Consider the following 17,366-nt stretch of genomic DNA (forward strand, 5'->3'; position numbering starts at 1 on the left):
ATGTGAAGTTACTGAACCTGAAGTTTTAGGAAACCTTGACTCTACCTTTTAGTACCAGGATTTTATAAAAATAAAATGATGTTTTATAAACGCTAACTATGTACTAGGCCACAGGCATGCATCTTCATAGCTATCTCAGGGAACAGGCACTATTTTTATCTTGATTTTACAGATGAGGAGGCTGAGGCTTAGAGAGGTGAAGGAACGGGGTCCAAGGGACTAAAGCAGGAAGGCGGGAGTCCTCCCTCTCAGGCGTGTGTGACTGAAGCCTGTGCCTGTAACCCCGAGGCTCCCCACCTGCCTGAATGTGTCTGATTTTTGAATCATCACTGGATTTTCTACTATTCACAGTCAGTATTTTAAAATATATAAGCAGCCCGGCCGGCGTGGCTCAGTGGTTGAGCGTTAACCTATAAACCAGAAGGTCACGGTTCGATTCCCAGTCAGGACACATGTCCGGGTTGCGGGCTTGATCCCCAGTAGTGGGTGTGCAGGAGGCAGCAGATCAATGATTCTCTCTCATCATTGATATTTCTCTCCCTCTCTGAAAAAAAAGTACGTATACACTGAGTGGCCAGATTATTATGATCTCTGAACGCATAATAATCTGGCCACTCAGTGTGTGTGTGTGTGTGTGTGTGTGTGTGTGTGTGTGTGTGTTTATTAGAGGCCCGGTGCATGAATTCGTGTATGGGTGGGGTCCAGCCAGCCTGGCCAGGGGGAGGGGACATGGGCGCTTGGCCGGCCTGCCTGCCTGCTGGTCGAACTCCTGGTTGAGGGGATAATTTGCATATTAGCCTTTTATTATATAGGATATACACTGAGTGGCCAGATTATTATGCGTTCAGAGATCATCATCATCTGGCCACTCAGTGTATATTTAGAAACAATGTATAAATATAGTGTTTGGCTAAAGGAGAGAGGCGAAATCTACATCTTTCATTTGCTCAGAAAGTCAAGGAGAATAATTGCCACCCGATCCCGGGGTCACTGCCATAGACTTTGCTCACTCAGCAGGCCGTGCCTTCCAGGGAAGCAAAGCCCATGGGGGAGATGCTATCGGGCAGCTGCAGGGCAACGCCAGGGATGCAGAGCGGCTAAGGAAGCGGAGCCGGGGTTGCAGGCCCCGAGCAGAGTGCAGTCAGCATTCCTGGCGATTCACGTCAGTCTTAGAGGCTTAAAATAAAATATTCATGAAAGACCATGGCAAGCTGGGTTTTGCAAGCCTCTGACGTTTCAGACCTCTGATATTTTTGGGTTAGGGGCAGTCAATGCCAAGTGTACTCGAGGGTCTAAAAACGAAATTGCTGATACACTGCATTTCCTTTGGTCTGAGGATTAACTCAAAGCTAATTTTTTAAGGCCTGTTTAGCATGGACATTTTAAACTCTCTCTGTGGGAACCCCTTTCACGTCCCGCGTGGTTCGGGGTTCAGGTTCAGGGTTCGGGTTCTAGAGAAGGCCGCACACAAATGAAAGAGACTAGAAAAGTATTAATTTGGGAATATTGGGGGCCAGGTGGGAGCCCACCTCTAGGGGGAGAACTATACCCGCTCTGGCTTTGCTATCCCTTTTATTAAGGTTATGGGATACACCCATATCCTTTAGGCAGGAAATTCCAATAATAGCCAATCAGCAAGAATTTACATAAGACTAACAGGTGGAGGCTGCTTCAGCTACCAATGTCTCAACTAAACAATGAGTTATTAGCTCCGACCTTTCAGAGCAATTAAGGTTGACCAGCCTTCCGGATTCCCTGTCCACATCTATTAGTGGGACAATGATCGGTTTCCGGCATCTCTCCATTTAAAGGGGTCCCATAAGCGTGGGTTTGTATTTGTAAATTTGTTTGCGAACTTAATGTTCTTGGAAACTCACAAGACTGAGTGTGTTTCATGTGTTGAATTTTCAAGGTACATGGATACCTCTCTGATCAATGTTGACGTGCAGCCAACTTATGTGCGAGTAACGGTCAAGGGAAAGGTAAGGGTGCCCTGTGGGCTGGCGCAGTCTCCAAAGCCAAGCCTTGGACTACGCTAGTTGCCTGAACATTTTTTTTTAGAGCAATATTAAAATGGAAAGGAGGGAGCCAATCAGAGAGCTGTTTCTTAGGCACGTGATTCTGCCGGGGGCGGGGTATACAGCAGGAATGCTTGCTGACCACTGTGTGGCTGCATAAATTAATATGTTTATCCTGTGTCTGTTGTGTGGGTACTTTGTCCACGGCTGACTTTTATATGTGTCATAGGCTACACTTGAAATTATATTTAAATAGTATGCCCATTTTAAATTTAAATTGCCAACGCTTTCCATTCATAGTAAGTGTAGTTTCATCATGTTTGAAAGAGCAGTCTGTGCTAATTCTGATCATTCATATGAGGTCGCTTGAAGACTTTAAAATGGAAACATGTTCATGTCTTATGACAGTGATTTTTATCCGCAAATTCTTTATCAGCCACGTTAACAAAAATGGACCGACGAGTGTTTCATTTGATTTTGATTGGTGATTATTCTTTAGACGGACTATTCATTAAAATAGGTAAAACAGATCATGCATGTCAAGCACAGCCCATGTATTAGTGTTTTTCTAGTAAATCTGAGCTCGTCTTTAAAAATTGAATGTTGAGTCTTAAACTTGTAACGAAAGTACCTCCTCAAGCAACTACTCTCTCATGTCAGATGCACTTGCTCCGTGACACCTGGTATTCACTTTCAGCCATTTCAGCTCGTCCTTCCGGCAGAGGTCAAACCTGACAGCAGCTCTGCTAAAAGGTCTCAGACGACAGGGCATCTGGTCGTCTGCATGCCCAAGGTAGGGGACGGCATTGGGGTCCACTTCACGTCTGGGTACGCTGGTTCCCGCAGGTATTTGACCTTCCAGGGTTGATTAGGACTTCTGATCCAGGTTCTTCTGGTTGAGGAAGCCCGAAAGTCTACTCCCACCAGCTCAGGCGGGAGAACGAAGACCCAGGAGAACAGAGAGCCGGGGCTGGGACGGGGCCGGGGCCCAGGGTGACTGGTCCTGCCAGGAGTTCTTGTCTCCGCGGCAGCCAGCCCTGCCTCTGCAGACCAGAGCGTCAGCCTTGGTCCTTGACCGTAATCGAGCCTGGGACCCTTCAGTCCACAGGCCAATGCTCTGTCCACCGAGCCAAGCCAGCTAGGGTGACAAGGTATTCTTTTAACTAAAACTCTTTTTTGCCTACTCTTTGCGGGGAGGGGTGGCGTAGATGTACTTTTGCTATGAATCAGAGAAAGAGACAAAGAGATCTCTCCGGTGGCTGCGGAATAGCAGGTCCTCTGGTTGGTTAGGCCGATTGAGTCTGTGGTTCAATCCTGGACAAGGGAACCGATCTCTGGCCAAAGAGATGGTAGTGCTTTGTTGAGTGTCCATTGTTTTCTATTTGGTTACTGTCATCTCATGCCATGAGCTCGGGGTGGGTCAGCTTTGCCCGAGTCACTCGGTTCCAAGGGGAAGGATAGATAAGCAAGTTAACATGGGGTTTGGCTTGTGAAGAAGGGAAGGAGACGGGCCGGGCGTGACTGCCGCAGCGAGTCTGCCCTTGACCGCCCAGGGAGGCTTCGATAATGATCTAATAATCCTTCGTTTTCCCGTAGCCAGTTTTGCCACAGATTGATTATGGGTAATCTATGTATTTTCACTCAGAGGCAATAAAACAGCAAGTACAATTTGTTGTCAAGCGAAAAAATAAACACAACTGGAAGAATCGAATTGTCCTTGGTGAAGGCAACGAATTAAGGAAATGAGTGCTAATTAGAATATCCTATAGGGAAATGGAAGAGATAACGTAAGGACTTTGATGGAGGCATTTGTATAACACTGTGATCAGCAGGGGTTTTGTGTGTGTGTGTGTGTGTGTGTGTGTGTGTGTAAACTTCCATTCTAACTGAAAAGCCAAAGACTAAACGGCAGCTGCTACTTCCTAAAAGGAGATCGTGATTCCTGTGCTGTCGCCGGGGGCAGGTAGCTGATCCGAAGCCTTTGCTGCCGCTGCTAATGCATCTTTCAGATAAACACAGCATCCTATCTCCATGATCCTCTCGGTTTTTAGATCTGTAAGTTTTTCATATTCAATACACCTGAAGACCATAAAAGTTACACATCCAATAATGTATGTTTTCCATTTATTACTCTTACTTTATGTCTCTCAGAAGTGATTTTATAGTTTTTTTTCTCTAGAGTTGCTACATATTTGCAGGTACCATACGTACAGTTGTGGTTCCCATTTTGAGTGGGAATTCCCGCATTACATTTTCCTAGAGTTTGTGCTTGGCCTTCCGTATATTTTCTTAAGTGTGAGGTCAGACTGAGTTATACGCCTGTAAACAGTCTCCCTATCAGTGGCCGGGGAGCGAGGGGCACCTGATCTCATCCCAGACCAGCCTAACCGGACTTCACTGAACATTTGCGTTCACCGAGGGGCTTGCGTCAAGTCATTAAATTAAACTCCCATCTAGGCCTTCAACGGACAAGTTACAGGGACACTCCAGGAATATGCTCCGTCCTTTGGGGGTTCTTGCAGAATAATTAACCGAGATTAAGGAAGTTGCCATGCGACCAGAACAGCAAAATATATTTACAGCTCCAGTGGGTGAACATATTGCTCGGTTCTGCTCCCGTGCGCACAGAGGTGAAGGTCACTGTGAAGGTCACTGTTACAGGCCAGGATTCTAAAAAACACTGTCTCAGATGCCCTTCTCCTTATCGGTTGGACATCCATTTCTCAGGACTTTTTGCTCAGATAGCCTTGCCTGTGCCACCCTGAATTCACCTCTAGTCTCCGGGTGATGGTTTCAGGTGGGTCTGCAGTGAGGTCTGCTGGGTCATCCTGTTCCATTCATACTTCCACTCTTTTCTAGAACATTACTCCTCATTCCTAAAACTTCCCGAAGCATCAGGTTAACTTCCACATACTTCATCCTTCTTGTCTTCCCCTGCTAGGCCTTCCTTCCTGACTCTACGAATGAGCTGTCTGTGATCCATCCAAACCCCCCAGGTGTGTGTGGGTCCTGTTTCCACTGGCCTTGGAGAGACCGCTGTCCCCTTCGACAGTTCCCTGTTCTCTTGGCTGCTCCGCGTCTTACATTAGGAAACATGCTGAGCCATCTCCCTTCCTAACAACAGAGCACAATAAAAACGCCCCCTTCCATTTAGTGCCCTGACCTGCTTTACAGCTAAACTCTTAGCACAGACATTTCTGTTTTCTTGCTGGTTCCTTCTCCTGGCCAGGCCTCTGAGCGTTGGCAGGCCTGGTCACTGAATTCTGGGACCCCTTCTCTTCTCTATGTGCATTCATCCCCACATAATCTCTTCTAATCTAAGGATTTTAAATAACACCTCTAGGTCTCCATCATCTGCCAATTGCCAACTTGAGAATCCGGAATAGCAAACACAATGAGGAAAATTCAGGGAGACAGACTACATATTTTTAAAACATCTCAGGATTGTCAGTACCTGCTAAGATAGTGAGCAGTTGCCGCCCACTGATCCAGCAGGAATGGCCGAGGGCACAAACCATGTTTGCAGGGATGAGAAGAAAAGAGTCACATTTCAGAGGCTGCCATGGATAGGGGTTCTAGAAACCTCCCCGACTTGGCGATATGACTGAAGGATCATGACCTGGGAGGGAGGTCAATGAGAGGACACCCGATCCTCAGAAGGTCTTGCAGCCTGTCTGAATGGTTCCCAAACTGGGCCTTGAGTTGAATGAAGGTAGTCTTAGGCGAATACCACCCACTCACACATGCCTCACAAACCCAGTAAGGAAGTTAAAGTCACCATGGACTCATAGGTAGGTAGGTAGGTAGATAAATAAAGAGAGAGATAATTGTTGTTTTTTTCAAATAGCCCACAGCACACCAAGTTAAGCTGGGCGCTCACTGAGACATGAGCGGGAGCCAGGAGAAACGCAGTCAGCGTTTGGGAGTCTGGTTAGACCAGGCTGTTCTCTTCCTCCTGAGGTCCCACGGTTGCTGCAGTGTGAAACTGGGACACAGACTGGAAAACACTGCTTTAATTTGAGGTCTCCCAGAAGCGGAACCTAATGTAGAGCTGTGAGTGCAGCAGTCTGTTTGGTAAGTGAGGGGATGCTGGTCCGGAAGCAGGGAAGGGAAGCAGCCTACTGAGCCAGCAGCTCTAGGATGCAAATCGCACACCTCGGGATCCCTCTGCCCAAGGATCGATGGGGCTGGGATGGGGCACACCAGCCCCGAGGCTCTGTGGCTGATGGCTGCTCCTGCTGTGGGGGTGATGGGGTGGGGGAGGGGTGGTATAAATGTCCCAGCACTTCCGCCCTATTGCTGGCATGGACCAAGCAGGGTGGTCATGTGGACAGAGGACATTTCCACCAGACTCTCTAGTGAGACTGTAAAAGAATGTTTTCTCTTCTTTTTAAACATCATTATCACCCTTGATGTTCGTCCTAACTTCCTCAAATATTTTCCGTTTTAGGCTGTGTTATGGGTGTCAAATGAGATTGTACCTTACAAGCATGAAAGAATTTCGAAGGACCTATTGTTAGTTAGACATGTCCTACTTTTACTTCAAAGTCTTGTAACTGTCAATATTGATTTCACATAGAAAGATCAGTAATCGCACCTTTTAAAAATTTCCGCCGACAACTTGGGTAACTTTGGAATCAAAGCTAGTATTTTTGTGTTTGTTTGTGTGTTTTTTTCAAAATTAAATTTTTCTTTGCTGCTATGCATGTACTTATTTGAGATAGAATATACTTCAGAAATGTTTGACTTATATAGGTATTTTTATCTGTTCAAAGAGTTGATTTATATATAAACATAGTCTAATACCACAGGAAAACAAAAATGTCTTATAGATTCTTAAGCTTTATATTAATACTAGAGGCCCAGTGCATGAAATTCGTGCACTTGGAGGGGTCCCTCAGCCCGCCCTGTGCCTTCTCGCAGTCCGGGAGCCCTTATGGGATGACTGACTGATGGCTTAGGCCCACTCCCAGGGCGGGCCTAAGCCATTAGTCGGACATCCTTAGCACTGCCCTAGAGGCAGGAGAGGCTCCCGCCACCAGCCACCACCACTGTGCTCGCCAGCTGTGAGCCCGGCTTCTGGCTGAGCGGCGCTCCCCTTTGGGAGTGCACTGACCATCAGGGGGCAGCTCCAGCATTGAGTGTCTGCCCCCTGGTGGTCAGTGCGTGTCATAGCGACCGGTCGCCCCCCCCCCCTTGGTCGATTTGCATATTAGGGTTTTATTATATAGGATTACTCTGTTATAGGAATCTGAACTTTGTATATTCAAATGTTCAATATCAGAATTATGGGTAACTAACCAATCAACATAAACATCAGAGATATGTAAGTAGGTGGATAGTTTATGTGACCCACCGTCTCTGGAGCTGCTATAGGATTGGTGGAAGCAGCTGCCATTTCAGTGTAGGGCGGGCCCATGGCTGAGGGCCCACCCACTAACTGATCCTGCTCCCCCTCCCACCCATCAGACCACGGGCCTATGTCAAGGCCACTGGTATCTAATGGGCATGGGCAGTGCGGAAGTTTTACGAGGAAAATAATGGGGAGACATTTTTAGAAACTACCTCTGAGGCATAGGCGAAGAGGTGAGATGTACACACCAACCAAACAAAATGCTGATGCCCGCGTAAATAAATTACACGGAGGTATTAATACCAGGGGAGGGAATTACTTAGTCTGTTGGGTTGTCCCAATGTGGAAGTAGGGTGCTAGAACTCAGAAATAGGAAGCTTTCTTCAACATCATGAACAACTTTAGACAATGAATGAATTATTAATCAAGCAAATAAAATAGTTATTCAATTCCTCAAAGATGTATTAAGAACCTGGCATGAAGAAAGCACTGTGGGAATTGCTGTGGGGAGAACAATGAATGACCCTGGGCTCCTTGGTCTTTCTTCCCGCCTTTTCCCTGTTGACGCCTCTGACCATCATCCCCGCAGGCCCAGGCCTGCCCTCGCCCCGTTCCTTCCTCCCAGTGTCAAACAGGCTCAGCAAATATGTCTGATTACAACTTGTTTTCTTTGCCCAGTCACTCCTTTCATTTGCCACCAGCAAGTCTGCATCTGAAAAGCAGTGATGTCGGCCCTTTCTCATTCAACTTCACACAAATAACTCTGACGTTGAACCATGTGAAGTACTGCTGTGTGGGTCAAAAATGATCAGATACTGGTCATTTCTGTGGTTCAACCTCAACGTAGGGAAGAAAAGCCACGTCTCTATCCCTGGCACCTGTTCACTGGCTTTTGACACGGCTCACCTGGCCCCGGCGTCTCGCGTCCGCAGCTCTCATAGCCGGTGAAGCAGCCACACACATCTTGGCAAAGTGAACAGAGACTGTGTCCGTGCAGTGTGCTGCCTCGGGAAGTAGTGTGACCTCATCCCGGGCCACTAAGCAGAGGCCGGGGGTCACCTGTCAGGAAGGTGTCGGGAGGGACTGTGCCGGCTGCAGGACAGTCCGTGGCGCGGCTCTGCGAGTGTGAAAGTGACGCTTGGCATCCTTAAAACACTCATCTGTACCTTCGTGCCTCTCCCACAACCAGACTTCAGGTAGCTGCTTACATTCCTCTCTGTGGAGTCAGGAAACCATTAGTCCCACGTTACCTAATTTATTAAACACTAGAGGCCCAGTGCATGATTGAATCATGCACGTGTAGGGTCCCTACACGCTTTCGCTTTCGATTGCGGTGGAGCTGGGTGCCTGTCCACTGGTGCACCAGGCCTTTCAGAAGCCTCCGGCATGGCGGAGGCTTCCGAAAGGCCTGGTGCCGGAGCAGACAAGCACCCAGCTCCCCCGCTTTTGATGGTCCGCGGCGGGACGTCAGCGAGGCCCCTTCTGTTCCGCAGCACAGCCATGGCGCAGACGCTGAGCTCGCGCCGCCACTGGCGACGCGAGCTCAGCGTCCTGCTGGCCCAATCGGCTACCCCGGCCACCCCGAGTCCCGCCCCCTGCGCCTCCCTCTGGCCCAATCGTGGGCGTAGCGGAGTGATGGTAATTTACATATTACCATTTTATTAGGTAGGATGCTGTCTTTTGGCCCTCCCCGCCTGTCCGTTAGTCGCTCCTGAGCATGCTTAGCACAGATGAATAAGATGCTTGATGTTGCCAAAACCGGTTTGGCTCAGTGGACAGAGCGTCGGCCTGCGGACTCAAGGGTCCCAGGTTCCATTCTGGTCAAGGGCATGTACCTTGGTTGCGGGCACATCCCCAGTAGGGGGTGTGCAAGAGGCAGCTGATTGATGTTTCTCTCTCATCGATGTTTCTAACTCTCTATCCCTCTCTCTTCCTCTCTGTAAAAAATCAATAAAATATATTAAAAAAAAAAAAAGTTCATGAACATGGCTTCCCAGAGGAAGAGCAGCCCTAGCCGGTGGGCATGGCAGGGGCCCAAGGTCATTGCCTCCGAGCGCCGAGCCCACGGTCCTCGGCTCAGAGAAGGAGTCTCTCTCTCCCGCAGAGTTTCACCTGCTGTTCGTGTGGATGTCGGCATTAGCATCTCTCACACGGCTGAGCGCTCACTCCCTCCTAACTTTCAGCGGAAAGGGGCCTTTGAAACTAACTGAGCTGAAAATAGCTTTTAAGAAGAAGGAGCACATTTAGATTCTGGGGCACAGCAAATTCTCTGCGAAGAAAGTCCCGCACTTGTGATCCTGTTTGCATTTCCGTAAACACAGAGGATCTTTGTCTGCGCTTGTGACGTGACAAGTAGCAGTGTTAGAAATGGGTGTTTTAAGACTCTAATTATGCCTGTGCTCCCGTTCTGGTTGGTGCATTTGCAACATGGAGCGATACAAAACTTGACCTTGGGCTCAACAGCTTTCTTCTTAAAGCTGATATTCTTTTCTGTAATATCTACTTTTATTACACAGTCTTATCATTTACTTAATCCCACCAACTTTAAGAAGAAATTCAAATTATCTTTTTAAAATGTTTTTCCTTTTTATTGAATTTCTTGGGGTGACACTGGTTATCAAAATGATACAGGTTTCCGGTGCACAACCCTACAACACATCACCTGTACACTGTATTGTGTGCTCACCACCCCACGTCAAGTCTCCTTCCATCACCATTTATCCCCTTTTCCCTCCTCCCCCTCCCAGCAGACACCACGCGTGGTCCATGTCCATGAGTTTTCTCTCTTGTTTCCTCTGTCCCTCCACCCCCAACAGTTGTCAGCCTTCTCTCGATGATTTTGTCTGTATTTTGCTTGTTGGTTTATTTTGTTCATCAGATTCCACATATGAGTGAGATCAGATGGTACTTGTCTTTCCCTTCCCGATGTATTTCACTTAGCGTAATACTCTCCAGGTCCATCCATGCTGCCACAAGGGGTAAGAGTTCCTTCTTTTTTTCAGCTGCATCGTATTCCGTGGTGTAAATGTACCACAGCTTTATTATCCACTCATCTGCTGATGGGCACTTGGGCTGCTTCCAGATCTTGGCTATTGGAAGTCATGCTGCAGTAAATTTTCACTAACATTGGCCTCATTCATGTAATTAAAATGTGTCCCTCACCTGTCAGAGGAGTAACCTGCCCACCAGTGAGATGTGCCCAGTAAATGAAGCATTCCCTTGCCACAGAGAAGATGCTGATCAGGGTGGAGAGAGGAATGGACACTCCGGATCGCTCTCTCCCTTGAAAAGAAAGGGTGGAGGCCCCCACCTTGGTCCCAAGGCAGCAGGAGGCCAGGACTGTTCACATTCCTTCTCGCCGCCTACACGCAATCCCCGTCTCCTGGGGACATGGGGAGTTGGGGGGTTCGGTAAGTGAAACGTGTAAACTGCCTGGCTCGCACAGTAGCGTGGTGCAGCATGCTGCTGGGGCTAACACGCACCTGCAGGGCCTCCCCGCCCCTCTCTCGATGAGCTTCCTGGGGAGGGTCCTGGGTCTGAGCAAGCTGTCCTGTACGTTTGTTGGATCGTATCTATCGGTTTTAGTTGTGGAGACCTCCCATGCGCAGCACTGAGGTCATTTAGTGAAAAGAAGCGGTAACATCACTGAATTTTTCAGACCAGGAAGGCACCTTGGAGATCACATCTAATTCCTTCATTTCTCAGAGGAAGAGCCCGGAGCCCAATGAGCCGGGAAGACGGGACTTGTGGTCCCGGCTCAGAGCGCTTTCCGCCGCAGCACGTTCGCAGGGAGCGCCTCGGGGCGGGGTGTCAGTCCCATCTGGGTCCCCAACACTCCCCAAAGGGTGGGGCCTGCTGCTGGCCCTCAGGAAACTCATTAGTAAACGAACTCACTCCCCTCATCCCCCGGCGTGTCCTTTGGCAAATGAAACAGCTCTGGCCTTGCGAGACTATAGTGAACAGATCTCTTCTGTGTTACACCCTTTCAGGCCACAGGCAGAGTGCAAAGTGAGACTCTGCCCTGGACCGTGTAGTGAAAATTAAAGCACTTTAGCATCTTAAAATACATCCATATTCATATGTAATATTTTAAAAGACATATCAGAGCGTGACACACCCCTTAGCGTGTGCCGTGTTTCTGTTCCAGGTGGGAGAAGTAATCACAGGGGGCCCGCGGACGGCCACGCCTGCGCAGAGCACCTGGGCCGGCAGCAGAGAGCACACAGACAAAAGGTACCGCCCCTGGGCTGTCTTTGGCGTCGTCATCTCATTCTCTCCACTCTCCCGGGCGGCTGGGAGCGCCTCCCAAAGAGATACAATTATTAAGTTTCAAAGTGAGTCACACCATGGAGGTTCGTTCCCAAAACTTAGACTCTTGATGGGCAAGACCCTGGGTCCCCGAAAACAAATCAGTGTCCCTCCAGGTCCCAGTTTCTTGCGATAATACGGATGGTGGTGTCAACAGCGACGACTGCGGGCGTTTCCTGAGCCCTTGCTCTGTGCCAACACGTTGAACCCGCACGAGCTGAGTCCTCAGTTCACGGATGGGAACGTGAGGGAGAGGGAGGTGTAGAAGGTGCGGAGGTCTTGTCGCCGTGCGGTGCTGCGACACTGCCCGCCTTGGATGGCCCACGGGTCACCCCCTGGAGCCCAAACTGTCAGGCTGCCGGGGCCAGAGGCCCCATCCTGTCTCCTCCTGTCGCCCTCCTGATCAGAGGTCATCGTCCGGCCGTGGCTTAAGCTTTGTCCCACCGGGACCTTCACCCTCTCGAGAGAACGTCCACCCCTTTTGAGTATTTCCTGGTGTTAGCAAGCCTCTATGATCCCTCACTGAAGATTCCGGCTCTGCCCCCTGGGGACCCTCAAACAAAGCCCACCCCCACCCCCCTCCAGGCAGGGATGCCCCTTACAGTATTTCAGACAAAGCTCTCGTTATTTCCCCAATTCCTCCTCAGAATGAACATCCCAATTCTTTCAACTTTCCTTCTACTTGCCATGGTTCCAGACTCCTGCCGTCCAGATGGCAGTGTCTATTTTGAAGCCATGCACACTGTCTTGGTGACCCCAATGTCTGTGCTGGGATTGTCATCATAAAAACACCTGAGCAGGGGCTGTATTCATCTCTTGCATCATACAAGCAGCCAGGCGTGCGTGCGTTCAAAGATAGCTGTCGGAGTCTGCAGGGGCTTCTAACACGGGGTGGTTTGAACAGGTCTGGAATTCAGTTCCTACTGGGAAGTGCGGAGCTGTTGCTAACCTTGGAAACCCACTCACGTGTGTCCCAGCCGTGATTTCCATTTCAGACACACGTGTAACTGACAGAGACTCACGGGCATGAATATGCACGGTCATAATTAACCCTCAGCAGCATCAGCCATGTAAAGGTCAGCACCTCATTTGGGAGGGAGCCCAGTGGCACAAGCCGTTTGGAGCCGGTTTTCACACCCAGGAAACCCGTCATCACTATGGTCACACTCGGTGACCAGAGAGGTCTTTGCGCCATTCTTCCCAGTAGCACCTCCGATGTGATTTTCATCTTTATTGATAAGAATCGATCACCTCGCCACCATGCCTGGTGTGTGGTGCCCCTGAGCCACCGACAAACTTCATTCCCCACGTTGCCCTGTGCCCTGACTCGGCCAGGAAGCCGCGGCAGGTGCTCTGGGGCAGACCCTAAGGCACTGCCAGTGTGGAACCCCTTGACTCTAGATTCCAGGTTGAGGGTTTTAACCACCAGCTGCCATGGAAACCACCAGATCTTATGGAAATGGCAGCGTGTGGTGACAACTCAGCTCTCCTCTGCCCCTCTGGGCAGCCCTCCTCACAGCCCCGGGAGGCGGGCTCACTTCTTATTCCCTCCTACGCGAGAGAAGCCCTCCGAGACCCCACCCGCGCCCCGTAAGACTGCCCACCTGGCCTGCTCAGGACCTTGGCCTCAGTCCCCGGACTCCATGGGCTCAGCGTGACCAAAACACAGCCTCAGGGGCCCAGCAGATGCCCTCGGGCAAAAGTGGCTTCAGGATCTGCTTCCCCTCTGCACTCCTGCACTCACTAAGTTCTGATCGGGGTGGTTCCTTGTTATCTGGTCAGGTTCTTCATGACCTCCAGAAAAACTTCAGCTGGAAATGGGAGTCTTTGGGCCAAGTATGCCAGCCCGCATATCACGATTCTTATGCTCTTTAATAGAAGGAATCCATCTTTGATGGGTTTGGGTTTTTTTGCTTCCTTTTTTGGCAGTAAGTATATTAATTTTGTCTTCCAGTTATTCTTACGAGACTTAGCAGTTCTGCTTCTGGCAGCCAGGTGGTGGGTAAGACCACGCTGGGCACCTGGGCTTCAGGCCTCGGGCTCTGAGGGGGAAGCAGCAGGGAGAAGAGCCGCCGCCTCTCTCTGTGGGGATTAGTGCAACCCTCTCACCCCAGGCCTGGCTGCTCGCTGTTCCTTACCCAGAGCGTCATGAGTAATTAAAGTCCCGCCTGCCAGTTAGCCCTGGGCCTCGGAGGTAGGAGAGTGGCAGATAACCCATCCTGGCTGAGCTCACTCTCTGTTACTGAGACCGGAAGTTGTGGCCCAGGAGACACTCGGGCAGCGAGAGAGGCTGCTTTTCCACAAAGTCAAGGACAACGCAACTTTAATAGATGATTTGGGTGTTTACTTAATTAAACCACTGATATCATAGTGGTTTATTCTTATTCTTTTAAATAAGAATCTAGTAATTAAAAAGTAGAACTCTATTTAATAATGACTTTAAATATTTTTTAAAGATTTTCTTTTAGAGAGAGAGGAAGAGAGAGAGAGAAAGAGAGAGAAACATACATGTGAGAGCAAAACATGGATTGGCTGCCTCCTGCATGCCCCCTATCGGGGATGGAGCCTACAACCAGGACAAGGGCCCTGATCGGGCATCGAACTGGCAACCTTTCAGTGCACGGACAATGCTTAACCAACTGAGCCACATCAGTCAGTGCTAATACTGACTTTCATGTAGGTCCTTGAAAACTATAACTTCCTGCATAGTTTATAGTGTACAATCAAGGTCTTACTACACTGTTGGATGTAGTTACCAGGGGACCTGTCTGCACGGACCACTGGGTGGCTGGTGTCTAGAATATAGTAGACACTTAGCATGTATCTATGGAATAACTGACTAGATGAATGGTGCAGTGATTCCAAAATAATCTGACTGATTGGCAAAATCACCGGGAGAACTTTATAGAAATACTGCTCACTGCGCCCAACTCCAGGCCTGTGGAATCGAAATGGCCAGAAAAGCAGCCCAGCAGCCTGCATTATCTAGACCAGGGGTGGGGAACCTTCTCTCTGCCAGTGGCCATTTGGATGTTTATAACATCATCCGTGTGCCACACAAAATTATCAGCTTAAAAATTAGCCTGCTGTATTTGGTCAAACATTTAATCACCTCACCCCTGATGCCTTGGCCAGGCCAGGCAATGTGAGTGTCCCCCCATGTCCTGCGTGGTTCAGGGTTCAGGTTCTGGAGGAGGCCGCACACAAATGAAAGAGACTAGAAAATATTAATTTGGAAGTATTGGGGGCCAGGCGGGAGCCCAGCTCGAGAGGAAGGACTCCGCTCTGCTCCGGCCTGGCCGTCCCTTTTATTCAGGTTTTGGGATACACCCCTGGCCCTTAGGCAGGCAGTTCCAATGACAGCCCATCAGTAAGGATTTACTTGAGACTAAAAGGTGGAAGTTCCTTCAGCTCCCTTTGTCTCAACCAGACAGTGGGTGCTTGGCTCTGACCTTTCAGAGCTTCAAGGTTGACCAGCCTTCCGGGTTCCTTGTCCACACCTCTCTGCTAGTGAGGACAATGGGCGGCTTCCAACAAGGCCAAATGATTTTATGGGCATTATACAGCCCGCGGGCCAGACGTTCCCCATCCCTGATCCGACTGTTCCAATGGGAATCCCTGGCCAGTGGGGCTTCTTTCCTGTTTCCCTACAGCTGCTGCTGGGAGCACTGGGTGTGGGCAGTAGGAGCAGGTTCTCGTGGGAGAGGAACGTGGTGGGCGGAACTTGGCTAAGCACCTGAACCTGCAGTGTAAATGCTCCTGCAGAACCACCACAGGTTGGGTTGTGTGACCCAGCAGGTCCATGAGCCTTAGTAGCGACACTCAGGAGTAAGACCCGCCTGGAGTGATTCCACTGTGATCCCGGCTGTGGTAAGCAGACTTGGACTTAGGTAAGCAGACCTCGGACCAGCTGACCACTCCGCAGCTGCCTGGGCGTTAGCACAGCCCGGTAGCACTTTGTTAACACTCCCATCACTCCAAGGTCACACTCGTGCTTCTATAAGGCTCCGAGCCACGGAAAACCAGGCACAGACTCTTATTGGAGTTCCTATGCTGTCGGGGTAGCACTTTCCCACGTTTGCTGCAGAAATGAATGTGCGAGTTGAATCTGTTTGTGATTGAATTTTAAATGATGTTCCAATTTCCTTTGGCCGTTTTGGTTGCTCTAGAAGCAGACAAACTGAGAAACTAGAGGTGGATCCCAGCAAGCACTCGTTCCCCGACGTGGCTAACATAGTCGGAGGGAAAGCACCCGCACCCAGAAGAGTCCAACCCGAACCCAAAGTCATGCCATGTGAGGAAGATCCAGGCTTTGAAGATGACCCGGAAGTGCCCCCGCTGATCTGACACGTCAGGCTGCATCGACTGGGACCCCTCCCAAGACCCAGCTTTGCTCAACGCAGAGGGTGTATGCATCTCGCTTATGGGACACACACAGAGTTATTTATCAGTATCACCACCCCAGTGTTGTAGCTCCCACTTGCTACAATAATATTCTTAAACTACTTTAAAAAGAAAAGTGTACCTTAAATATGCTATAACCCACTATTTGTCTAGAATAAAGTGTTTGCTAGTGAAAATAAATGTTCTGCTTAAATCATAGAACTAACCTAATGCAAATATTTCTTAAACGACCAAAAAACATGGTGTTATGGACCGAATGTTTGTGCTCCTCCCCACCTCCACCCCCATTCCCATGTTGAAGCCCTAATCCCACTGAGGTGGTGTTTGGAGGTGATGAGGTCAGATGAGGTCATGAGGATGGGCCCCATGGTGGGATTAGTGTCCTTAGAAAAGGGGAACCACAGCTCGTTTGCTCTCTCCCCCCACCCTTCTCTCCACCGTGTGAGGACGCTGAGAAGACAGCTGTCTGCGCGCCAGGAAGGACTTCACAGGAACCGCACCAGACACACCTTGAACTCAGACGTTCAGCCTCCAGAACTGTGAGAAACTGTTTCTGTTGTTCAAGCACCACCCAGTCTGTAGTATTTTGTTACAACAACCTAAGCATCTGCTGTGTCAACATGCCCCCGCCCCCAATATGAATGCCCCCTTTCCCGGTTGCCTAGGGGACAAATCTGGGCCCAACCTGTTGTGAGGTCACAGCTCCCACCACTGCCCCCTGGGCACCAAGCTGCCCCCCACCGGGAGTCGCCACCCTTCCTGCCAGTGCACACGGCCCTCGGAGGGTGGGGCTGGTGTTCCCAGGGCCGGCTGAGCCTCTCAGGGTCATGGGAGCAGCGTGTGCTGCCAAGGCCCAGGGCCGGGGTGCGGGCCCTGCTGGAGGGAGACCGTGAAACCAGGCCCCGCCTCCCACTAAGCTCAACACATCAAGGCTATTTTTTAAAAATATATTTTTATTGATTTCAGAAAGGAAGGGAGATGGAGAGAAACATCAACAATGAGAGAGAATCACTGATGGGGTACTTCCTGTACGTCCCCCACTGGGGATGGAGCCCACACCCCAGGCATGTGCCCTGACCGGGAATCGAACCGTCACCTCTGGTTCATAGGTGGGCGCTGAGCCATGCCGGTCGGGCACTACAAGGTTATTTTTAGGGCTAAGTGTGAAAGGTGAGCCTCTAGATCACCTTGCCTGGGCCTTCCTGAAGGGGAGCCCAATCGGTCTGAGCTTTGCTCAGTGCAAAGTGAGCCAGAAGGTGCAGCATCAGCTCATGCTCGGGGCC

The 17,366-nt window shown here is 49.8% G+C and overlaps 1 protein-coding gene across 1 annotated transcript in view; it reads left to right on the forward strand.

The window, feature by feature from the left end:
* Positions 1–16,218, forward strand: part of DNAAF11 (dynein axonemal assembly factor 11) — a 37,055-nt gene extending 20,837 nt beyond the window's left edge. The window contains exons 9-12 of the mRNA XM_079796526.1: positions 1,913–1,982; positions 2,716–2,811; positions 11,519–11,604; positions 15,849–16,218. Coding sequence (XP_079652652.1) covers positions 1,913–1,982; positions 2,716–2,811; positions 11,519–11,604; positions 15,849–16,026 — 430 coding nt within the window. The 3' untranslated portion in view covers positions 16,027–16,218. The remainder of the gene's footprint in view (positions 1–1,912; positions 1,983–2,715; positions 2,812–11,518; positions 11,605–15,848) is intronic.
* The last annotated feature ends 1,148 nt before the right edge of the window (positions 16,219–17,366 follow it).

Source organism: Cnephaeus nilssonii, assembly GCF_951640355.1.
Source record: "Cnephaeus nilssonii genome assembly, chromosome: 18".
Taxonomy (NCBI): Eukaryota; Metazoa; Chordata; class Mammalia; order Chiroptera; family Vespertilionidae; genus Cnephaeus; species Cnephaeus nilssonii.